The sequence below is a fragment of the Filicampus tigris genome, chromosome 11 (genome assembly GCF_054856515.1).
Source record: "Filicampus tigris isolate MCC_2025a chromosome 11, RoL_Ftig_1.0, whole genome shotgun sequence".
In the NCBI taxonomy this organism is placed as follows: domain Eukaryota; kingdom Metazoa; phylum Chordata; class Actinopteri; order Syngnathiformes; family Syngnathidae; genus Filicampus; species Filicampus tigris.
The window spans coordinates 4,786,111-4,813,040 of NC_141227.1; the positions used below are offsets into that span (position 1 = coordinate 4,786,111).

Consider the following 26,930-nt stretch of genomic DNA (forward strand, 5'->3'; position numbering starts at 1 on the left):
GCTGCTGCTTAGGTCAGAAAAGGTGTGCAGCTATGCACTCTTTTGGCTGCACAGATCCTCCCACCTCCCGCATAAGTGTGTAATTTATGTACCTTCATTAAATGTATGCACTGTGGGTTGAGTGACCCTGAAATGAAGGCGTTCCCTGTCAAATCTGGTGGAGTGCGCATTCTCCCAAAGACTTATGCATCTTTTCTCTTCCACACTCCAGATGTTGTACTAAGTCCAGTACCACATGAAGGTTAAACATCATATTGGACATTTTGATTCGATTAACTGTTTCCGTGCGCTGCTGACGCACAGAGCAGCTGCTGACTCATACTGGAGGCTTGGAGTTTGTTGGAAAGCACCGCTCACAACAACTATAGTCATTGCCAAGGTGGCGATGGTGAGTTATATTTAGAATCATATTTTTTTATTTGACCTAAGCTAGTTGTGAAATCCATAAAAGCGGCCCGCCCGCATGTGTAACGTGACGCCTTGCTAGGCAATGCTTAAACTGGCTGGCTTGCTCACTTTTCTTCTGATGCAAACATGCATTCTGTCATCAGCACAACATTTTGATTAAATTACTTTTATTGTATTTATTAAATACAGACTGCAAATACACATGCTCCTTCAAAGTAGCCTGTTTGATGAGCCGCACACACGTTACTGGCGACAATTAGTTTAACTTCCGTATCATCAAGTTCATCGCCCAATCAAAGTGTGACATATTTTCCAAATGGATCTTTATGGAATTCACGTCTCATGGAAAGGCCTCAATCTGTAAATTACAGCCATCTTTAGATTTAGCTAAAAGCAAATAGTTATTTGTGTTCCTGTAGCGCTTGCCTGCATCCATTATTTCTAAAATGGAGACATCTATTCATGTAGCACTCACTCACATTCACTACAAATGAAAATATTTAGGATGTTGATGTGTCAATTTAAGTTTGATTTCAAATCTCTGCCAGTTTGCGCAAAAGAAAAGCAGTATGATTTGCATTTTTTCTTCCCGACCAAGTGTGAGCAAAACTGTGAAATTAAAACCGAGGTACCAAACCATCATTTTTGGCATACTGTTACACCACTAGCGACTATATTTAAGTGGTTTCACCAAAATGACTGGCACCATTAGGGCAACCATAACTATGATGTGACCCACAATGGAGACAAGTTTCACACTCCTGTACTACAAGACTAATTTTGATTGCCAAATTGAGCAATCAGGGGAGAAAAGACATGGTGACAGTGGTGACCAAAGGCTCAGTATCACATTTTCTGATCTCTCGTTTGGAGATGAGAGGCGTTACATTTAAATAACAAAAGTTGTCCTTCCACACACAGAGCTGGGCATCGTCTATCCGTCACTAGGTTTCTGTCTGTATTTCCGGCTGACTCACGTGGTTCGAGTCCGTTCCTCGTCTGTCACAGCCAATCGCCGTTGAGAACGTAATCTTCACGTCACACGCACGCGCCGCACGAGCAGACACGCTGCCAAACAAAGGAAAATATCAAACAAAAACAACTGACACACACACACACACGGACCGTGTGGTGATCGGTGAAATAAAAATGGGGCACATGTCATTGCGTCTGCAGGGTAAACAACACTATTTTTCATTTGTTCATTACTCGGCCGCGTGTCTGGAGTGTGGCACCTGCGTGTGGCGTGGTACAGGTGAAGTCCATTCTCTTAGCTGACTCGGACCGAATGGGACCATGTGGGTCGTTTAAATATGCAGACGGGAACTTGGTGACAGTTAGACGATGCCCAGCTGTGTGTATATTTATATATATGTGTGTGTGTGTGTGTATATATATATATATATATATATATATATATATATATATATATATATATATATATATATATATATATATGTATATATATATACCAACACCACATTTATTTTTATTATCTATTGTCTTTCCTCATCGACACTCACAAGAGAAAAACCTACTAACTAACTAAATACGCATTAAAAACTCCAGCTATCATCATGGTGAACTAAGGACGGCCTTCATGATCTTGTTCGTTTCCACTGAGGCTGACTTATTTGCTTTATTATTCAAAAAGAAGGCATAGGAAGTAGAGTCACGATGGCTGATTTAAGCTGCCACCCGAATTCCATTTTTTTTCTCTTTTTGCTAAGAGGATTTCTGTTTGGTCCATGTATCAGACCCTCTCTCACTTCCTAGGACAAAGTCACCCTTCACAAGTGTGCTGAGTGAGAGAAGTGTCTTGCCGCTAGCTGTTTGGCTAATGACATTTATACAAATGGAAGAGTGAGAGAAGGAGGAGGCTTTCGATGCAGATTTGGACACAAATACATGTACATTTATATGAAGATATATAGATACTCTCTCTCGGACTGGCAAGGCATCAAACGATTGGCCAGTTAAATGGCATGCATGCTCAGTCACACATGTATAAATATTCATGCATACATGCACACCTCGATAGCTTATCCCCTAACTGGCCACCAGTCAAAATGAGCCTTATTCTCAGGGGTTTATATTTTCTCCAGGCTGGGCTTGGCTAGGCACACTCAGTTAAGATGGCAGCCAAACAATCTCTCCTCTCACTTCTACCGTTTCTTCCTTTCTAATGCTAATGCCTGGATGAATATATTCCCTTTTCCACTGGCATGCAAGAGAGCCAAATTTCTGATTACCTCCTGTGACAAAATTCCATTGCATCTAGGTCAAAAACTGCTTCAAAGCAATGACAGGATTGTAATGGTTTGTTTTCAAAGTATATAAATTATCTAAATATAATTCAACGTATGATAGTTAGATAGTGGAGTAAGTCTGGCCTCTCAAAAGTAATATGGATGGCCAACAGAGGATATGGAAGTCAACCAGCAGAGACAGAACTGTGTATGATGAAAAAAGACAGGACATGATAATATACATTAAGTATGATGAGTTGGGTTGTTTAATAGTGTCTGATAGGGAAAAAACTGCAAACATATCATAACCACATCACATCTTTATTTATATCGCAATTTCACAATAGTTGCAGCTGTAACAAAGGGCTTTACACATCACTAATCATAATCCCACAACTCTTGATTGTTTCTTTAATCCATTTTGTCATACAAATGAGTTCACACACACACACACATGCACCGCCCAAGAGAGTACAGTAATAGTTTACCTACCTACCTACTACAACTACTGTACCAATCTACCTGATACCTGCATCATGAACTTCCTGTCCAAACGGAAGCTTAGCAATGGTTGGCCTTTGGGTTGTATTGATTTTCCTCTACTCTTCTCGTACAGCTGATGCACCTCTAGTAAAGCTCCGTAAGTGTACAGATGACACCACCCTTACACAACTCTTCACTGTTGGCTTCGAGTCTGCCTACAGACAAAAGATTTGATATCTTGTGGCCCCCGTGCATGGAAAGTCATCAAGATCAGAAGAGTACAAACTTAGAGCAGCAGCAGCGTATCCCCGATGCCACAAGCAAAACAAAAGCATATTGTATCTTCCATTGAGGCTAAATTGGAAAATGATTTGTGTAATGTCTATCTGTCCGTCTATGCTTTTGTCTATTGCTAATGGAGTGATTAACTTCGCTGCTTTCATGCCCTTGACATGAGCTTCCATATACTGTATTCAGATACTTTTCAAAGTGAACTCCAGATTTCAGCTGACCACACTAAAGTCTTTGTTCCACCAAATAGCATGCTATGCTTTGGCATAGTAATGATACGCAGCAAAACATTTCATGCCAGTGTATATTTTATTCTCTGCATAAACTGACAATAAGGCGAAACAAAAAAAATGAATGCTGCAAAGTTGTCTGCGATAGTTAAAGGACAGTCTGAACACATTTTGACACATGCTAATTCATTTGTGAATCATTAATCAATCGTACAGGACCCCTTGTCAGTCTTTTAGATATACCATGGGGAAGAAATAATGTGAAATGTTCAAAATGGCATCTCACATATGTTCTTTTACTTGCAATTGGTACGGAAGTTCAGTAAACATGTTCAGGGACCATTGATTGCCGTTGAATGTACCTTTACAGCTAACACGATTACAATATATATCATAATCTATGTATAATATGCAGTGGCTTGAACCTCATTTGGGGTTTAAATCATTTCATGGGAGGTCTCTGCTCTCAATATGACATAAACACTGAGAGATGGTTTAACTAGCCATTTCCAAAGGGATTCATACAGAGCTTATGAATTTTGTATACCAGAAAGTGTGCTACTGTGTTGGTCTTGCCTTCTCAGCCATTTTTGGTTCCCAATACTCCTCTCTGCTTTGTGTGTGATGAAGACATATGAAGGCACTCCTCAGAGGCTGAACTGTCATTGTGGCATGCAATAAAGAATGCCATGGTCAGACACACAAAACATGCACAAAGGTCAAATGAACAGTAGAACACGAGGGTTGCTTACGTCAAGCAGATGGTTGGGGCTGGCCTGAAGTAGCATGGCCACCTAAGAACTTTATAATTCTTTTTAATGCGTGTATGTGTACAGTGGACACTTTCTATAGGGACTGGACCATACCGCAACTAGCAAATTTCCCCGATTTATGGATGCAACCCTAAAAAGAATTATAAATGCATATAGTTAAAACCATAAATACACCACAAACTATGAACCCTAATAGCATTTCAGACACTTAAAAATGTCTTCTAACATTGTTTTACCCTTAAATAACAGTAACTGAGCGAGTCGGCTGCAAGTGGAGTGAGTGCGTGGGCAGGTGTGTCGGTTGACGTTCCGCCTACACACAACAATCTTCTGCCTTCCACCACACGCAGGTTAGTTGAGCAAAAGCTTGCTGAAGGGGACACCTAGTTTGATGTTTTTGGGACATATTTACGGCTGACAGTAAGCATTTCTTGTCCGATTTAAAGGAACACTTCTCTAACAGTGGTGATCCTGCGCCGTCCAAGCCACCACAGGCTTGGAAGTAGAGGGCGCTGATCGCTGAACTAAAGGCCCGTGCCACTACCTTACGAGCCGTCACCCTCTTTTGAAGGCTCCAAGGAGTGAAGTTTAACTAACACTTGCAGAAAGCTTCCTGCCATCTGTTACGCTACTATACAATTAATTTCATTTATACTATAGAAAGGATTTTCCCACAAAAATGTTTTCTGCCTTCTTTTTTCTCGTTGCATAAAATCCAGAATAGGCAAGTGTTTTAGTGAATATTTAAGGATAGGTTAAAAAAAATTCATATTAAAAATTTAAATTTTGAAATGGGGTGGCACTGGTCGACTGGTTAGCACGTCCGCCGCACAGTTCAGAGGTCGTGGGTTCTATCCCGGCCCCGGCCTTCCTGTGTGGAGTTTGCATGTTCTCCCCGTGCCTGTGTGGGTTTTCTCCGGGTACTCTGGTTTCCTCCCACATTCCAAAAACATGCATGGTATGTTAATTGATCACTCTAAATTGCCCCTAGGTGTGATTGTGAATGCGGATGTTTGTCTCTGTGTGCCCTGCAATTGGCTGGCAACGAGTTCAGGGTGTCCCCTGCCTACTGCATTTAAACACTATAAAGTAGGACATTTCAAACTTACACAGAAAAATATCAATGCATTAAACGTTCATATCTACAAATATCTAAACAATGTTAACTATCTATAAAATGATGGGGCTAATATAATGGTGCTTCATTACAAGCAATGGTTAACCTGCATGATAATTTCTGTTATAATTCATAAATAACTACGTTTTCATCCATCATCCTGCATGTTTTCCCAATAATATATTTTCTCTGTGTGCCCTGCGATTGGCTGGCAACCAGTTCAGGATGTACCGCGCCTACTGCCCTATTACAGCATGCCCACGACCCTTGTGAGGATAATCGGTTAGGATGATAGATGGATGCATGGATAAAACAAAACTGAAGTTGTTTAGCTGTGAGCTAGAATTTCACAATTTTGTAATGATGTTTTAAACGTTTGCCGTGGTATTGTTTTGGTACCGGTATCAAGGTATTTTATGCATTATGGAAGTCAACATTTTGGTATGGTGACAACACTAGCAGAGAATATAGCCATGCATGCCTCAAAGTTACTTGTTTTACTTCTGTCAGCCTGTTTCATCAGCTATGCACAGCCATGGCTTAATACTGTTTCTACCGTGTTTGATATACAATGTGATGCGCTGCAATGAAATGTTCTTGTCTTTCGCTATATTTATCATTTTCCCATTCTTCTGATTTACATTGTTTTCATTTGTCTGAAGAATCTTTGGATTGAAATCTTTACAACCATAAATGACATTTATTTCAGATTAGATAATCGTACAGACAGCAAGAGTACCACCTTACTTTTCAACCAAAAGTGGGCACAGTAGATGGCTGAATTAAATGAATCAAATGTCATCTTAATAAGCATTTCTTTGCACGGGTTGCATCCTTTTTTTTTTTTTTTTTTTTTTTTTTAAGCGGTGTAAGACGCTTGTGTCCCGCACCAAGATCAAAGATCCTTGTAAGAGAGAAGTATTGCTCATGTTACTGGATGCTGGAACGTCTTTATATATTTTCATTCTTTTGCATATTATTGCCATTTCCTTTAATTCAATTTATAGAGACATATGGAGAATGGACTGGACCCTGGAAGCTCTGGCTCTTACAACAGAGGGAGTCCCAAAAGTAATATCCACAACACAGAGCCTCCTGCTGTAAAGGTGAGCCACAATGTGGGAAATACACACCATTCAAAGATTGCTTTTATGAATATGATGCAGGCTAGTCGTAAGTAAAGCCAGTGGTATATATCACATGAGAGGTCAAAAGACTTTATTGATGCACAATAAATCTGACGCAGGTTTATTTGGGCACTATATTCCGGCATTAAACTGGGGCTTGCTTCTATGTTACATGATGAAATACAGGATAGTGTCTGAAATGTCAATGAAAGAGAGATAACTTACTGTGTAGCCTTTACTGTGTTGTGTCTGTGCACGTATAACACAAGGTGACATTACTAATTTGCCTCCTGACATGACAGTGGCCGTTGTGTGTGTGTGTGTGTACTCCATGACTTGATTGAGGACAGCATAACAACAAAACTACAAGATGTATGTGTGTCTCCATGCGCTACTATAAATGTCAAAGATATTTTTGCCACCATCAAGACACACACACAATTGTGGCAGACACATTGAGGGCCTAAAAGGTTTGCATGCGCAAAAGGGATGGAAACTTGACTGCTCACGCAAACTGATGTGGAAGCTGAGCTACAAAGTGGGCTCACCCGCAATTGCGTCGAGCAAACATGCTAATCTTCCCCACAGTTCATTTTGCATGTTATGGGAGGTGTATATTGGCAAATAGATGGATTAGGCACGGCAGCAAGCAAAGCGGTGCTAGCATAGCACGTTCAAAATGAAAGGAGGTGGGAGAGCTTTTCCTCGTGTAAACATTTTTTAGACTCAAGTTACTCAACAAATTGTCTATTCAGCAGTGCCGTATTTGAAATTCTGAATAATCTACGAGTTGACTTGGAGCCAGTCACAAGACAGAATCATGCCATATCAACTGTGGCAAATCATCTTTCAATTGTGCATTTCAATGCATCTGGATCACTCCAGTGCATTGTGACAACTGGTGCTGGCCTCTCCCAGAGCAGTTTTCTGGGTTATTAACATACTTGCTTCACTCCCAAAAATACTTCCTACTCCCACTCCACTCCCAAAAATACTAAGTCCATCTCATCTGTCATGTTCTGCGTTTCTGCTGGTGATATCATTTTCAATCAATCAATCAATCACATTTTATTTATATAGCACTTTTCATACATAAAAATGCAACTCAAAGTGCTTTAAAACATTCAAAGCAAAACATAGAATTATCTTCAATCAAAAGAAAAGATAAATTATTTAAAAGTTGTTGAAAGCCAAACTAAAAAGGTGTGTCTTGAGCTTCCTCTTAAAAATATCAACAGTCTCTGCAGACCTGACATCCTCTGGCAGGCTATTCCAAAGGTGAGGACCAAAACGGCTGAATGCAGCCTCGCCATGCATTTTGGTCCTCACCCTTGGAATAAATAAAAGGCCGGCGCCAGAGGACCTCAGGATCCGCGAGGGCTGGTATGATAAAAGCAAATCAGATAAATAAGATGGCCCAAGACCATTAACACATTTATAAACTAATAAAAGTACTTTAAAATCGATCCTGAAACACACAGGGAGCCAATGCAGCAATTTCAAAACTGGCGTAATGTGCTCCCGCCCTCTGGTTCTCGTCAGCACCCGAGCGGCTGAATTCTGCAGTAGTTGCAGTGGTGAAATGCTCTTTTTCGGGAGGCCAGAGAGCAGGGCATTACAGTAATCTAAACGACAGGAAATAAAGGCATGCATCAGCACTTCCGCGTTAGCCTGAGAGAGAAACGGGCGGACTCTGGCGATATTCTTAAGGTGATAAAAACCAATCTTGGTTACATTTTTAATATGAGGAATAAAACTGAGCTCAGAGTCAAAAATGACGCCATTGCAGAGCAATGTGGACGTTAATTGACAAACTGGAGTGGCAGCAGGCAGTGAAATGAAGATAAGTACCTTATTTTATTTCTTGGTTTTGTTCCATTTTAATCAGCAAAGTTGCTGCTGTGTTAAAGGGTACTTATAGGAAAGAATCTGCTCAGGTACATACATGTACATTTACAGTTCAAAATCGTTCTGTAAATGCAGTAAATTTTCAACATAGGTGCGACTTATATAAAAGTGCGTCTTATATTCCGGAAAATACGGTAAGTAATGTACTTTAAATATGGGCATTGACATAGCAGTGAAGACAATTTAAACAATATTCAGTGAGAGTGCTTAAGTGATATGCCCCTAAAATTGGTTTGGGAATTTGTAATTTGACCATCATTTACTTGAATAATCCGAAACTCAAATTACACCAAACAGTAGAGGTTAATCTGCCATTGTGCATACTATGCAAGACCTGATCTGACAATAGCATATCGTGTGAGCAATTAACGCCACCTGTTCTCATATCATTTTTTAAATTTATTTTTTGACACCATACTATTCGATAGGAGTGATGCATGAAGAAGAAGTGTCTGATAAAGACAGAGCATTAACAATAAATATGCAATTAAAGTGCACAGCAAGGTCATCTGAAAAATCTTGATGTGTAAGGAGTTATACTTTTTATACTTTTACACTATTTTAATATTCATTTATTAATACATATTTCTATGTGCATGCCCTTACCCTATAATATTTATTTTTACAATCATGAATGCTAAAAAGCTGCAATTAGGTGGAGACCAGTTCGGGGTGTACCCCACCTACTGCCCGAAGACAGCTGGGATAGGCTCCAGCACGCCTGCGTCCTTCGTGAGGGTAAGCGGCTCGAAAATGGATGGATGGATGGATTGATGGATAGAGCTAAAAAGAAACATACATTTTTTGTGTTTGCACCAGTGATACAAAACGGTATGTGCTAACCTTCCCATGCCCCAAAGGATGAAAAAGAGAAGTTTTTATTTTTCCAAAGCTATAGGTTCCTTACAAGTTAAATTTACCAACTGGTCCTTCTCATTTAGTGAATGTTTATGTGTTAAACATGAAAACAATGGCTGGCTGTCATGCCATTGTCTTATTGCCCACTGATTTAACATTGCATTGATCGCTGAGTCAGATTGAGCCGAGCTAAGAAACTGTTTCTTTTTCACATTGCAGCATCAAGTTGCTGCAAAACTAAAATACATCACAATTAGAAAAAGCTCCCTCATTGGATTTGGGACACACTGTGAGTGTTTTGATGGTGGCCAGATAATCATTTGATTCTATTAGAACTAGTAAAGTGTTTGTATGCTTCTGTGTCTTTCTGCCAGGAGATTTAACGACCACTGTAAATCGTACAGGGCTTGATGTCTTGATTTGTGCACAGTTGCTGCTGAGGGTATCCATGTGTGTTCTCTCACTAGCTGTTTTTTTCCCTATAAAAGCAATTTGCCCCATGCTTGGGCTCGGCAATGAGCAGATGCTTGCATTGTAAATGATGATGCGAGGGGCCATAATAACGAGTTGATAAACACAGAATTACTGCTGGGTTGTAGGCTTGCAGAGAAAAGGCGGGGAGTGGCTAAAGTGGTAAAACATTTTTTTTTCACTCACATACAGAGACAGATAAAAGACAGCAGAAACACAGGAAAAATGTGCTTACACACAACACAAGTTTATCATTTTTATTCAACAAGAAGTTAATTTGAATAAAGTAATAAAATAATGTTCTAATTATGGTGGCTTACCCCTCTTGTATCATTACAGTTACATAGTGTAGGTAAACAGAGCCAACCACACACTTATATTCGTTGCATATACATTGCTTTTAATGCCCGTTTAATAGTTCACTTCAAAAGCTTAATTCCTCACAGTTACAATACACTTGATTTTATTTATAAATTGGGAGTGCCACTTAATCAGTAAAATATCAATCAGAATGCCATGTTTCAACTAGTGGGCATGCATAGTACATATTATTGAAAAAAACATGTTTGGGTTGCTTTTCTCTTAAGGGTGCTAAAAATGATCTAATTACGCTAGCAAGCACTAGCAGCTCTTGGCTATAGCCATGGGATTACTTTTCAAAGGAAATAGACGTAAATTACCTTGCACACATTGTGCTGTTTAGGCAGGCAAAACCGCTACTCTGGTTCTGATGTCACTTTGTCTCATTGACCCAAATGTATGGGGAGAGATTTTTCTAAATCCTCACTGAGGAAAACACTGCTGTGTACAGTTTAAATTAAAGTATAAAATGTTGATTATATGGCGGCACGGTGGTCGACTGGTTAGCACGTCCGCCTCACAGTTCAGAGGTCGTGGGTTCGATCCCGGCTCCGGCCTCCCTGTGTGGAGTTTGCATGTTCTCCCCGTGCCTGCGTGGGTTTTCTCCGGGCACTCCGGTTTCCTCCCACATTCCAAAAACATGCATGGTAAGTTGATTGGATACTCTAAATTGGCCCTAGGTGTGATTGTGAGTGCGGATGTTTGTCTCTGTGTGCCCTGCGATTGGCTGGCAACCAGTCCAGGGTGTCCCCCGCCTACTGCCCAAAGACAGCTGGGATAGGCTCCAGCACGCCCCGCGACCCTTGTGAGGAGAAGCGGTACAGATAATGGATGGATGGATGTTGATTATATGAAAATGAAAACCAGTTGGCCATTTATTAATAAGTTGAAATGTGTTTTTTTTGTATTCTGTGTCTTTAACCAAGCAAAAAATATATATTTTTTTAGTTTTACCCGAATACCTGATTATTTGATTCGAAATTTCAGTAGGACATCTGAATACCAAAATATTCAGTAGCTGCAGCCTAAATGACGTCAACCTTCATTCGTCACTACAAAACCCACAAAGACAGGCAAGCTAACTTTAAAAAAATGTCTTTAATTTGTTGTGACTGAGCAATATTGTATGCGTCGACTCGACTTGCTTGAAATTTGGTTGTGACGTGACTTGATTTTTTTCCCACAGTAACTTGGGACTTGCTTGAGACTTGAAGGTTATGACATGAAACTTGCACATACAGTATGTGACTTATTTCCACCTCTAATTCCATCCTCTTTTAATAATGCAACCAGAGAACAGCAACAAGTTAATTTATCTCAATCCACAATTGTGATCAAAAGTCTATCATGACTTCAGAACTTACACACAGAGCCTGCCATTTATTGACAGATTGCCTCCTATTGCTGACTGTGACACCTGTCTGTCACAATGAAATGCAGATGCAGGAAAAGACAGGCAATTAAAGTAGCTGAAGCTATAAAGTTAGTCAGACACAATTAAACTTCGTTAAAATGTTTAACTAGGGAAAAGGACAAGTTTGAAAGTATGCCTTAAAAGCCTTTATGATCATTTAAATTATTCACGCTAACTCTCTATGTCAGATGTATGTTGTTCTCTTCCAGCATCTTTGTCATTGGTCATCTGATGTCAATGATGTGATGTGAATTTACTCAAGTTTACTGGGGAAAAAATAGTTTGACTTAATGAGTTAATTGTTGTAATATATATACTATACTTGTCTGTAGTTATGGTAGTTCCTTTTACTTCTTTGACTTTTCTTGACTTTGAGAAATTTGACCATTAGTAAGAGGAAGACAACATGGTGAAGGTGAAAGCAAGATAGAAAATACACGTAAGAGAATACGACAGGAACAATGAATACTCTTTTAATGAAGGCTGAATTTTGTTCTGCTCAAGTTCTCATAGCTCTCAACAGATAACTACATTTAGATGCAAATAAGGTAATGGGCAGCTTTCATCAGTGTTTACTTTTACAAAAACAAGAAAGAAAATTATGAGGCACAAGCTTAAATCACATCGAAATCTGTGCTTGCAGCAATCTGGTGATTTAAAATGCTCTGTGTTGCAGTCTTATGACAAAATTTTCTTTTGTTTAATTTATATCTGCTGCAATCAGACTCATTTAAGGGAATATTTCAAACAAACAAGTCACTGTGTACAGTGTGCCATTATTGCACTCATCTGTGTATGCAAAATATGAAAATAATGAAATCAAACAGGAAATTCTACAGCCTAAGTTATACTCTGTTGTCATTCATGAGTGACTGATGCATTTATGCAAAACTGCTTCAGGTTTTGAATACAGAAACAAAACAAATTTGAAGAGCAGATTCATTGTACACTCCATTTTTTGTAACTCACAAACAAGAAACAAACATACTTCCATATCACATGGGCATCAATGAAACAAGTCAGTATTTTTTTTTTCTTGAACTACATATATATTATCGAAAACTGACTTTAATTTCTGTACACAAATGCTTTATGTGGGACTGAATCACAAACGGGGCCAAGTATGTATGTTTATATATATATATATATATATATATATATATATATATAATATTGTATATATATATATATATATATATATATATATATATATATATATATATATATATATATAATATTGTATATTGTATTGTCTGAATAAAGTTCAGAAAAAAAAAAACTGACGGAAACACACCCAGCCTGTCTTGTGTATGCAATCTAAGACAGCAATTTTGTTTTGTTAACTGTTGTCACTTAGTACGTTATCCCTTTGCATGTGAAGTATGTCCTTGTGTGGGACATCTTTAGACCGTAAAAATCTCAACCAGCGCCAACGTACATTTAAACGACCCGGAAGTGGACATGCACACTGATGCTGGCCACACAAAGTTATTGATCGACTGAATCAATATAATTAACTAAATAATTTTATACTCAAAATTCCCAATGATGTCTTAATTTTTATTCGTTTGAATTCAAGTATTTTTTTAATAAACTTGTATTTGTTTTTTCCACGTGCATGCCATCTCCAGTAGGCAATTTGTATTACATAAAAAGATACCATGAACATTAATGTTCCCCCGCCGCAAAATCCGCCGCAATTCAGTCATTGTAAGAGCATTCAGAAATACGCTCACTATTGGCTTCTCACCTGGATAAACTGAGGAAGAAGGATAGATCTGACGTGGACACAGAGTTGGGCACCCTGAGATTTTTATGCGAAACATGCTTCTTCCTATGATGGACAATCCACAGCATCCACTGCGCAGTACCATCTCCAGGCAGAGGAGCAGCTTCAGTGACAGACTGCTCACTGTCCTGCTCCACAGAAAGAGTGAGGAAATCCTTCCACAAGCCATGCGCCTTGCTAATTTCACCTCGAGAGAGAAACACCAACATCACATTCCTTCATCTGTCTTTTGTACAGAAGTGGGTAGTAATGTACTATTTTACAGTGTCGTCACATGGCCCGACAAAGTGACTAATTTATGTCAAGAATCGCTAAATAAAGTGCGATTAACAGCCACAAGAGGCACAACAATCATAGCTTGCAGTCATCCCTGTTTACATTCCAGAAAAGCAACACATTTATCATGTGTTGCCGTCTGTTTCTGCCCAAACGTGGCCATTTTAATATACTTCTTGCCTGAGAAAACATGTAGTTGCTGATGCTTCTTGCTCTGGCACAGTTACACTTCAAGTGTGAAAGTATCACGCAGTTTGGGTCCTTCGACGTCTTCAAAGGCTCATCCTCATGTAGCTTCCGTGGAGGGCATAAAGCAAATTTGTAAGGGCTTAATGTGAATTTGGACACCACATGCAGTCAAGTTGTGCCGGCAGTGACGTCATACGGCAGAAATGGGGCCATCGTCGGACCCAGCCTGTGAATTTGAACACAGCCACAGAGCACAGTGATGGACAACCATTTATGCCTCCATTCACGCCTTTGTGGTGTGGTAATTAAACCAAGGGGAGAATTCTAAGGGTCAGGGACACCAATCCTGTGAATGTACCCCCACCCCCTGCACAGAATAAAAAAGAAGGGAAAAAGCAGTGAGACATTTCTAACCAACTCCTCTCAAGCAGATGCCAAGACCAACTTTCTTAAGTCTCGGTTGAAATAATGCAAAATGTATCAAAATAGGTTTGATTTGACAAGATCCTAAATAGCAAGGGCTAAATTGCTTTCATTCTAACAGTATGTGTGCACTGTTGGTGGCGTGTCGATGTACTAAGACTGGAATATTTTACTTATTGCATTTACTCACTGCAACAGGAGTAAACATGGTGGCATGCATGGACGTGCGCTCAGGGTAGGCAAGTGAGGCAGTGCTGCCCCTTGTGGGCCGTTCTCTGCATGTGAAGGGTAAAAAAAAAATGATAATGAATACATTCAATTATGTTTATCGTCTGTGCTTTACATTGATTTTCTTTTTCAATCCAATACTGCAATTATCAATGACTTCAGGACTGTGCGTATTGTTCAAATACATGGGCAGGAATTGAAGTAAAGCATTGCGTTGCGTTGCGTCCCTCCACTTACCATGCAACATGAATTGCTGACCCGGGCAGTCAAAAATGGTGCCTTAGGTACTCAAAGCACTTGAACACTGCTTCCTCATTTACCTACTGAAGACGCAGCATCAGGGGAGTCAGTATCTTTTTTCAAGGACAGTCCGACATGGTCATAACTGTTGAGGAAAGAAACCCACAACTTTCGGGGTTGGGAGACAACCACTCTACCACTGAGCCATGCCCCCCCGGATTGTTGCTCCATGCACTCACACAAGAGACGTTGCTGTTTGTCTTTCTATCGCCAAGAAGTGTGTTTTATCGCACATGTACCGCACATGCTGACGTTCAGTAGTCTGTCTAATCTATTTAATGAATGTGTGGCATATTTCGTCACTCTTACGGCCAGAAAAGCTATTCAGAGTGCACAGCGGAGCCCAGAAAGTACGCTGGCTGCGGCACGGCTCAGGGCTGAATCGTGAACTGAATAACAAAACACTAAACGATTCAGTGAACCAATCTTTTGAACAAATACATTTAAGAAGAAGAACAAGAATTGTTTTTATTGTCATGCACATGCAGCACACAAAGTTTCTCCTCTGCATTTTACCCATCACAGTTCCGGACACAGCAAACACAATGCCTCTGGCACAAAATGGATCACGTGACTACCAAAGTGCCCAGGAAGTGCTTCAGTATCGGTCAAGTACACCACAGCCATGGGTCTGGGGGGAGTCCGTTGCCACATCCTCTGATTCATCCGTGATTCTGTACACTCAAAAGAACTGCTGTTCCCATCACTAGTCTTTGGGTGCAGACATATTTGTGAGAGTATAGATATCATTTGATTACAGCTATCCTCCTAAGCTTCTGCTTAAATCAACCCAAACATGTCTTTTTAAAGAATATGTTCCCAGCAGGCCCACTAGTTGAAACACGGCATCCTGATTAATATTGTGTTTGTGGAATATGAGTTAAGCAGCTAAATCCACCCCTTTTTAGCCATCTCAGGGGGCGACAATTTTGTCATTTCTGTCGACTGAAAATGATATCACAGCTAGTCAGGGCTCAGGTAAAGACCAATCACGGCTCAGCTGCAAAAACAGGTGAGCTATGATTGGTCATTACCTGATCCCTGAGCAACTGTGATGTCATTTTCAGTCGACAGAAGTGACAAAATGGACGGCCTGAGAGATGGCTAAGAACGAGTGGATTAACTCTTATTCCACAAACTCAGTATTTAAAAGAATGCCTTGTTTCAACTAGTGGGCTTACATAAAATATGTTTAAAGGTCGCATAATTGTTGTCCAGCGCTGTTGGATTAGTTGGTTTGTTGGACCACATTTATGATTAGAGTAATGAATAATTTTAGTGACCATTGCAAGTTTTTTTTTTGTTTTTTTTTTCCCGAAGGATACCAACTTCATTCACAACTCCCTCTTGAAATGTCCCTCTTAGTTGGTGAGTTGGTCAATGTATTATTTTTTTCTCCCTTCTGTTTCGGGCAGCTTCTGTTATTAATTCCCCAAGGGAAATGTGTGTAACATCACTCACTTAGTATGTATATATGTTTGTGTGTGAGTGAATGAGACGAGCTCTGCGTTGTTTCTGTAAGCAAGAATGTTTTTGTGTGTAGATGTACAGTTGTACACTAACAGCACAGTATACTGAAGAAGGGCCATCATTCTTAATGCAGCCTGTGTCATCAGTTCCCGTGACAACAGAGGGAACGATGCGGTCGATACATATGAAACAGGGTGTGATGCATAAACATGGAGGCTGCAGGGAGGAGGGTGAGGGGTAGCACAGGGGCGAGGTTATATGGGAAGTGCGCGTGTGTGTGTCTGTGTGCGTACCTGGACCTGTTTATTATTCATGAGCCCTCCCCTCAGTGTGCTGTCACTAGCCCCTCCCTCTGATATGAGAGTTTGTGTGTGCGCGTGTGTTTGTGTGATGGATGGTGACAGCTAGAGCAGGATTAAGATCAAACACAGCTCAACGTCATACTCTGCCAGGTCCACTGGACACGCTTGCCCACACACACTCACACACCCCATTATTGCCATTTTAATGTTTTATCATATTCTGTTTTATTTAATATAAATAAGAAAAGCAGAAAGACTAAATTAAAGAAACCTGAGTATCCCAATGTTTGGATTTTAATTTATCACCAATATAAAATTATACAATCTAATATACCTGGAAAGTACTTCACAAATTTATGAGGCCACCTGTCATATTTTTTGCTGACTTTTAATTTCACTGAGCTCACAATTTTTTAACAGTTTTGACTGGAGTAATGAAATTAAAGAGAATGCACCAATTGTTTTACCAAATCTTGTGATGGAATAAGATGGCAAGGCATGACAGGGTATTCTCAAAAATGTATTTATCACCCTCGACCAAACACAGGGGAGAGACTTACCACCACAGATGATGGGACCAGGTGGAGATTAAGACATGACAAGGAGACAGGTACACACAGGAATAAAAAAATAAAAAATTACAAATCCACATAAGGGGGTACTGTGCCAACTAATTTTGGCCCCTGTAGAGATCAAATGAAATAATTTGAGATGGACACCAAGATCCAGTTTCCAGTTTGGTTTGCAAACCATTTCATGCATTTTCGGTTCAAGCTTTGTTCATGTTACGGTAAAATAGCAAGAACTATGGTTTGTCAAAATTGAATTGGGTTCATACTAAAACCAATATTAAAATAATATTAAAACAGAATGATATCATGATACATTGCACTTAGTGAATTAAATTATGTATTACAGAACAAATACATTTTGATGTGTTAACACTTAGATGTATAAGTGGGGTCAAAAATGATTAATAGTATGTTAATCATACTATTGAATGATTATTGGTTGAATCTTCCACGTATTCCTCTAATGGATTATCTTTGACATGAGGCTATTTGGATTTTTATCTAATTGTTGTAGTTTTTTAAGTTATTATTTTTTTTGTACTGGTACCACACTTTTCCATGTGTGGGCTCAAAAATAACCCAAGCACTTTCAATGGAATTTCAAAGGTTAACTCTACATACCTTTTGATTTTCATCAACTATGATTGCCTACTGCTGATCCACAAATCGAATCCCACATTTAAGGTTATTTTTACAGTAACAAGACATACAGTATATCAAGTATTATCATTTTTATACCTCAAAATATGCGCTGTTATAAAATATGAACTTTTTTTCCCACATCCATGAATTTTGTGTTATCTCTAAAGGTATGAAAACAAGATAAGCAATCGCTGTTTTAGAAAAAATCTATAAAAGATTATTTCTTGTTCCATTGTCGTAATTGTATGCAGCACAATCTGCCAGCATCGTCTTTTTTCAGGTTTCCTTGCTTTCCACATGCACGGAATGTGCTGTTGCCTTTTCCCCTCCTAGCATCTACCTACAGTATGTTCATATCTGTAGTTATCTTTGAATTACTACTTTGTAGTTAGCTACACTAGCCAACTAAACTAACACTGGCTAACATAAAGCTGCTGCATTCAGCTCTGCCTATTGACTTATAGTTTTGTGTACCAATCCCCCAAAAATTTACAGGTATGTCCTCATCTAGAGCATCATGGCTGCTAGGCTTTGAGAATATGCTGTACAAATGACGCTGATAGAGGTAGAGCCTATTACTTGTATGGGCTTTGACTCAGGATTTGACATATCAGATGAAGAGGACCCAGACTATTTCCACCTGGAGTTGTCAGGCCATTTAGAAATGAAAACACATCTGTTCCTGAGTAAAATCATAATTCTTAAGAAAAACACAGCAAACTTTAAAATTTGTCAAATAATACATTTGCATCATTTTGTGTATAAACTGAATTTATATTTTTGATTGTTTTTTCTGTTACAGTAATAAAGTAGATAAAGTCGACCAATTAAGCTTTTCAGTAAAGTATTAGTAAAGTAAAAATAAAAATAACGTGCCCCCATGACATGAACACCAAATAGATTCTAATTTAAAAAAAATAAATGAATATATATATATATATATATATATATATATATATATATATATATATATATATATATATATATCATTTATTTTTTTTAAATTAGAATCTATTGGTGTTCATGTCATTCATTTATATATATATATTTGTTAACAATTGCATCCTTTACTACACATCCAGTCAGGTTTCTCATTCTGACAGAATGCCAGAGGTCGGTCTGGTTCTTGAACAGGCTCAGGTACATCATCACAAAGAGTGACATTACGCCTAGTAGCAATGTTCTGTAGGACAATACACGCAAGTATTATGGTAAACGACAAACCGAAAGAACGGAAGCACAGATACCCTTGGCACAGGACAAATCACGCTGGCCAAACTGCAGCAAACCAGGGCAAAACTTGAGATTTGCCTCCTAAAATCAGGGCTTGAAAATTCTGGTCTCTCCTACTCGGTTGAAGAACTCTGAACATTCTTCATTTTGTTACGTAATGGACATTTAACTCTTTTTTTAGATTCAAGATTTCTTCAAAATATCCAGTATATTTATGCTCAGATGAGTGTTCCCAAAAAAATCTGAAATAGAAATGGATGTTTATACTGTGGTCGACTGGTTAGCACGTCCGCCTCACAGTTCAGAGGTCATGGGTTCAATCCCGGCTTGTGTGTTTGTGTGTGTGTTATCATTATGTATTTTGTCTTAGTGTACACTACAGCTTGCACACACTATCAGTCTCACTTCCACAAAAAGCATATAAAAAATATTGGTCATTTGTAAATACCACTTCCTGTCCCTTCAAATATGGTGCTGAGTAGAACTGGCAGCCTGGAATTTTAGCTCAATGGTCAGGCTTACAGTTGCTCTCGAACTGCAGGCTTGTAGGCGGCACAGGCTCGATCTCAGAGTTGGGTGGACACCGCAAGAGTAAAATTATAAACTGGTTACACATATCCGCCGCCAAGAGTGGATGAATGTGCATCCGCGGCATACCACACCTCCCACCCCTGTCGAAAAATGGTCGATTGAGGGAGGTTAATTTCTTGAAAAGTAGATTTTGAGTCAAAAAAGATTGAGCACCCTTGGACTAAAAAAACAGGACAAAGAATGGGAAAAATCCAAATCTGAGTCGTAGTTAGAATTTGGAAGGAGGTTATATAATTTGGGGCCTTAATCTACACAGTCTGAAAAATCAGAGACTATTAAAATGTGTCAAGAGGATGCTACCATGGGCGGGCAGAAAAACTATCACAAAGAAGACGTAGAACAGAGAGAAAATGACAAGAGACCTTTTGGCTATGGAGTGGCTTGCTCGGCAGACTGATGGTAAAGGGGAGGAGAACGATGGTATACGGGCCGACGCCGTGTGTTTCCCTCTGGGTCTTGGTTTGCTTTGATCATTCTGTCATGATAAGTGTTTGTCGTGGTGGAGTGCAGACAAAAGACGGTAGACCCAAGCGCAAGGAAACAGGCAAAGCAAGGCAGGTGTTCAAGGTCCAAATAATAAACACAAAATATGACCCCAAAAGGCAAAAAAAGGTACTTGGTAGCTGGTCTTAAACACAAAAAAAAAAAAAAAGCATAATTACAGTAACAAGTCCCAAAAACTGAAATCCCAGCACCCAGCAACCTCTGCACCAGACTTTCATCAGGCAGAAGAGTATGTTCAGCACCAGGCTTCTATCGTTGACCTGCTCCACTAACCAGCAAAGACGAATTTGTCGGACTGGCCATATGGATTCACAATTCAATCATCGCTGCATGGCCATAAGGAGCCATGATCACAGTCAGTTTTTAGGTCTCATAAGGAGATTTTCTTTCTCTATTTTGCTGTTTAAAACACTATTATCTGCCCTTTAATATCAAGATTTTTTCATGTAACGTTAACGGTGAGGTATTCTGGGCATGGCCGAGGATAGGCTGGAGTGACTTATATCTTTCGGTTGTTCTGGGAAAGCCTTGGGAAATGGACAAAGTGGGTCGGGAGAGGGAAGTCTGGGTTTCCTTGCTTAAGCTGCAGCCCTTGTGAACTGGCTAGGGATAGACCGATTATCACCCGAGCTGATTAACGGTCCTGATATTCAGTATTTTGACGTATATCGGTATCAGCCTTTTTTAAAAATCTGATGGCCGATAATAAATCAATTTAAAACAGTGTTAACTTCAAGGAAGTACTTGTTTAAATTTTCATGAACTTTACAAGAGATTCTACTAGCCCCGCCTTTTTGTTTTTATTTGAAGTCAATACAATACAATATCTCTTTTTTGAGAATTTTACAACAAACACATTGGCAAACATTTATAAAAATAGATATATATTTTTTAAATCAACGTTATGCAAATCTGAAAAATATTCAATAAACCTACACTCAAAGACGATTAAACAAAGTTTTATATATTTTATTTTGACGTCAATATTTTCCTTTTTTGTGAAAATGCATATCGGCTCCAAATATCGGCCTCCTTGGCTACTAATAATCGGTATCGGCCTTGAAATCGGTATCGGCCTTGAAAAAAGCATATCGGTCTATCTCTAGAACTGAATTGCATCTATCTATCTATCTATCTATCTATCTATCTATCTATCTATCTATCTATCTATCTATCTATCTATCTATCCATCCATCCATCCATCCATCCATCCATCCATCCATCCATCCATCCATCCATCCATCCATCCATCCATCCATCCATCCATCCATCCATCCATCCATCCATCCATCCATCCATCCATCCAACTAATTTTGCAGAAAATTGTTTTTTTCTGCAGGTGAGCTCACAGAATAATCAATTTCACCATGTTGAGAAATATTTTTCTATGCTTAAGATTCTTAAGTAAGATGAAATAATGTTCATGTCAACTATAGTACATCACACCTCTTACTCAGCTTTTGTGTGTGTCAACATGCATTCATATCAGCATGTGCTCTGTATTTAGTGGCAGACTATAGCAGAGGATGACATAGAGTCTTTATCTTTTCCAAATAGATTGCACCCCCTCATCCCCCAACAACACGCACACACACACATGCACACACCCCCACACACACAGTCCATGCTGAGGGAGTGAGGGCAACTATGGTCTCCCTGTTCCCCACACAGCATTCCAAAGTGAGATGTTTTCAATCCACTCATTATAGAAGGGTTGCACAGGGTCAAGTTCAATGCCAGGGAAAAAGAGCGCTTACTCTGAGGGGAGCCCTAGACAAACGGCCAAGCAAAACACAAACACACGCACCCCGACACACACACACATTCTAACAGTGCAGTAGGAACAGCATGAATTGCTGCCTGCCAACCTCAGGATTTTGCGTAAATACCCTAAAATTAGCCACATTTTGCATTTCAACTGAAGAAGAAGGGATATTGGAAACAAAAAGATCCGTGCACATGGAGGGATGGCAGAGGTTGGATGGGGTGCTTTTGGGTAACGAGGGGAAAATATCTGGGAAGTAAACATGTTTGGGAGGGGCGTATAATGATGTCATTAGTATGTATCACAGCCCATGTCTTATTCTCTTTCTTTTTCTCTCTGTTCTATTTGTCACTCTTTCACCATTGTGTTTTCCCCTCTGCATGCCTTGCATTCCCCTTTACAAGTTGTTCACATTATTTTGGGGAAGAGACTGTCTGAGAGGCAAGTGTAGGCTTTTGTGCGTTTATTGGAGAGAAGTTGGATAGCCACATACAGGACTTGACAAAACTAAAAGATTTATGTTTGTGATCCTAAATGACTACGTTCATGTTAAAATTAGGTGAATTGAAGTTATGGCAGTCTGATGCTGTGATGGGAATTTTCCTTAGGTGAATTGAAGTTATGGCAGTCTGATGCTGTGATGGGAATTTTCCTTTTTTTTTTTTCATTTTAATTGTCAATATTCACTGAGTATATTGTATTCCCAAACTCTGGATGGAAATGCCTCTGCCTTTTTTTTTTTGACTTGTTATTTTCCCGGGTATTCAGGCTTCTTCCTAATTTCTACAGACACACGTTAGGTTAACTGGAGACCAAATTGTCCATAAGTTTGAATGTGAGTGAATGATTGTTTACCTATATCTGCCCTGCTATACTGATGAAGTGTGCAGGTGTACCCCAACTCTGGCCCAAAGTTGACTGCAAGAGTGTTTAGTTACCTGCGACCATTACGAGAAAACACAATGTAGTCTGACCTGTTAATCTCGAAGTTGTGAGGCTAACTGCAGGTGTGCTTGTTTGATTTTATTTCACCCCTGATTGAGTCATTGTTCCACCCTAGTCACCCCACCTATTTTTTTTTCTTTAGGGTTCTGCAATGATGGCAGATCACACGGTTGATCTTGATCAAGACACTGACACGGCGAATGGCTTCCCGGATGTGAAAGTAGGCACCTGCTCCGGTGTGTGTTTGTAGTGTCCTTACTGTGATGGGTTCAAATGCAGAGGTGAAATTTCATATAAATGTGTGTGTATACAACAACAAAAAATATTATTCTATTTCATTCTATAGAAAATTGATGGGTACATAAACTCGTCACGTAGCACATACAAAGAAAACTACTATGCACCAGTTCACAGATTTTAACCTCTTTAAAACCAGGACAAAATTGTAAGCAAGTATTACAAAAATTATAATACTAAAATGGGTGCATTTAACATTTCTTCATTTGCAGCATTGTCACGAGAGAATAGAATAGAATAGAATAGAAGAATTGTTGTTGATTAGACTATGGTTAATTTTGTCTTCTGCATAAAACGCTACAACCAATGTGGCAAACTTGTTTCAAACTCAATACATTAAATCAAATAAAAATTAATTCTCCCCCACCCCTTTCTGTTGCTCGTTAATTTTGATCACCGGTCCTTCCCTGAGATCTGCAACATTGAAGCCCACGAAATGGGACTATGGGGGATAAAAGAAAACCATAATTTTGTCACGGGATTAATTTGGAGACATGAGCCATGCCAAATGAAATCCCTGTCAAAACCTCTGCTGATTCTTTTCATCGCCTGCAGATCCCTGAGAAATCTGTTCCCCACGGCGTTTATGATTTGACAGTCCAGTAGTTTTGGACTTAGTTCCCCCCTGATACCTCTGACATGTTGACATTAAGTGGTTTCCGAGACAGGCAGCATCCCTATTTCAATCACCATTAAGCAGAGGATATTTGGCGTCAGTGTGCACAGAAAGCGCCAGTCACAAGTCGACATTTCACACAGATACAATGGCGAGCAAACAACTGCAAATTCATTAGAGAGGCAGCCATTTCAGGGAGTGTTGGTCGGTAAATACAGTCCACAAGTGACCTTTTGGTTTTTGAAAAAAAAGTGGGACTGATTGTATACCTGTGTCCTTGTCGAATGTCCTTTTCTCCACGGCAGCCCTGTCATGTGGAAACTTGTTACTTTTTCATTTCTTTTTGCCTTGACATAAGACAGCCCAACTGAAAAAAAGTGGCATTTTTTAATAGAAAATAGCCCCTCTATACAGCAGTGAGGGGAAATTTCACTATCACTATACAGTTAGATTGATTGTACTTACAAACAGGGAACACGATCGAACAAAAAAATTGCCTCTTAATGGCAAAGTAAGTCAGTTCAGTAAAAAAAAAAAAAAAAAAAGTTGTTTGCCTGAGTTGCCTAAACAACAAAAGTAATCTATGATTCTTTTTTAATATGCACACTAATATTTTGAAATTGTATTAAAATGGATCATGCCAAAATGTATTGTGTTTTTTTTTTTTTTTTTTTTTTGCAGCTGGATTCCCCATTTTTGGGGAGTGTGGGGGTTGTATCAATACAGGGTTGTAAGAATGTGCACTTCTGACAGCAACCGTTTTGGGACATATTCTGCAGTAAACTTTCTTTCTAAATTCCTGCAAAATTTTCATGACAGCAGTTTTCCATAAATATGTAAATGAATAAAATTCAATATAACGAGATCCTCTCACACATAAGACACCATATTTGTTAAAATGAATAAAAGCATTCATCCACCCCCTTCTGTTTATCTGAGGTCACAGCTTAAGCAGGGAAGGTCAGACTCCCCTCTCCCCAGCCACTTCGTCCATCTTCTCCTAGGGGATCCCAAGAGTTCCCCTAGCCAGCCGGGACGCATAGTGCTGAACACCTCACCAGTGAGGCATCCTAAAAAGATGCCCGAACCACCTCAACTGGCTCCTCTCAATGCAGAGGAGCAGTGGTTCGACTCTGATCCCCTCACGGAAGACCAAGCTTCTTACCTTACCTCTAAGGGAGAGTCTGGAAGACCCTGCTGAAGAAACTAATTTCGGCCGCTTGTATCTGAGATCTTGTTCTTTTGGTCACAATCCACAGCTTGAAGTAATAAAATAAATACATGTATAAATAAGCAAAACAAATATTTATACAAAAAAATTGTGGTTTAATTTAATGACAATGAAAAAGGCTGACTTCATGAAGTAAATATAAAATTGAGACTTTACACCAATGCAAAAATCACTGATCGACTGCAATGTCATAATTTGTGCGATCTACCAATGATGTCATTGATCGGATCTGCAAAATAAGACATTACGGCAAACACAACCTTGTTCATTCTGTGCTGCCATAGTGTATATGTGAGCCTGACAGTTAATCTATTCGTAGCCTTCTGGGGTATCTTGTGAGTGGAAAGCATCTGCCCTGGGAAGCGGAAGTTACAGTCGATTGTAGAGTAAATATACACATTTTTTAAATAGATATAATGCTCTATCTTCGGACGTAATTGTCAGGTTCACACCAAGTGAGACATTAGTAAAAAACGCACACATTGAGGAGAGAAGACACTCGACACAATATTGTCTGTTTACTTTCAAGGAGAGCGCAGGGAAGTGTACGATTACAGTTCCTAAAACCCTCTGCCCGGCTCCTTCGCCTCCTCCTTTTTATTTTCTTAGGAGTCCCTGATTACAAAGGTGTTCCAGCTCTAAGGGAAAGGGTAGTGAAAGCAGCTGGAACACTCTGAACTTTTTTTGTCTATGTAGGTGTGTGGGTGTGTGTGTGTGTGTATGTGCATGTGTGTGTGTGTGTGTGTCGGGGTGCGTGCGTGTGTTTGTGTGAGCCTTTATCATACATACTGTTTTGGAAGCAAAGCACACTAAGCAAGTTGGGCCTAGATATGGAAAAAGCTAAAGCTAAACCCACAAGCTAATAAAGCTACAAAGCTTAATCATGAAAAATCTAACACATGAATCATGATATACATTATTATTCTTGCAGTAATCAGTGATCGAGTATCGTTTTTGTTCAAACCTGATCGCTGATTAACACCAAAAACCTTGAAAAAACCAAAAGCCTAGTAAAAATGTCAGTAACTGACAATCTCAAGTCAAAACTTAATTTGAATGAACAGGAACACACAGATCAAACAATACTGTTTGGAAATATGATGTTTTACCTTATATCAGTGCTGTATCATTTCCATAAGGGGTAATGTTACATGTACCACAGAACTGATATACAATATGATAAGGTTTTTAGTAACAAGTAGAGAATAGATAACTTTGACTTTTCCAACTGACTGGCAACCAGTCCAGGGTGTACCACGCCACTCATGCAAAGTCACCTGAGATACGCTTCAGCTCAAAGAGCAAAAATAGTAATTGGATGGATGATTACACCAGATACATTTTTTATATATAAAGTAGACAAGAATAGGCATGATGCTGTGGTAGTGTGTTGAAGTCGGAAACACTAACAGAAGCCCATTTAAAATCAGAGGCGGCCCAGCCTATAGGCGATTGCTATTTTTTACGCCGGACAAAAAGGCGGATAGATTGATGGCGGAAGGGTACCCCAGCTGTAGGCGGTAGGCGATAAACTGGGCACAATTTTTTTGTAAAATGTCCAGCTTTGTCTCTCAGTCTCTCTGTATCGCTCTTGCAACCTGCCAATGACACACTAACCTCAGTGGCCACTTCCCTCTGTGAACATTTTCTTTGAAGCTTTGCAACTAATCAATTGTTCAGTGTCATCTTGTTATCATGATGTAAAAATGTGAATATATTTATGAAAAGGACGGTTTAAATAGCAAATCTAATTGAACCACAAAATGTATATGTGAATTAATCATTCAAACACCACTTGTTAATTTTGCATTCACCTCCTTGTTAGGGAACAGCACACTGTGCATTTTAGGTTCATCCTGAAATGTCAT

General features: G+C 39.3%; 1 protein-coding gene across 1 annotated transcript in view; it reads left to right on the forward strand.

Moving 5' to 3' along the window:
• Positions 1-26,930, forward strand: part of LOC147139491 (uncharacterized) — a 270,401-nt gene that overhangs the window by 167,410 nt on the left and 76,061 nt on the right. The window contains exons 2-3 of the mRNA XM_086044852.1: positions 6,559-6,657; positions 23,061-23,138. Of these exons, the coding sequence (XP_085900978.1) occupies positions 6,565-6,657; positions 23,061-23,138 (171 nt within the window). The 5' untranslated portion in view covers positions 6,559-6,564. The remainder of the gene's footprint in view (positions 1-6,558; positions 6,658-23,060; positions 23,139-26,930) is intronic.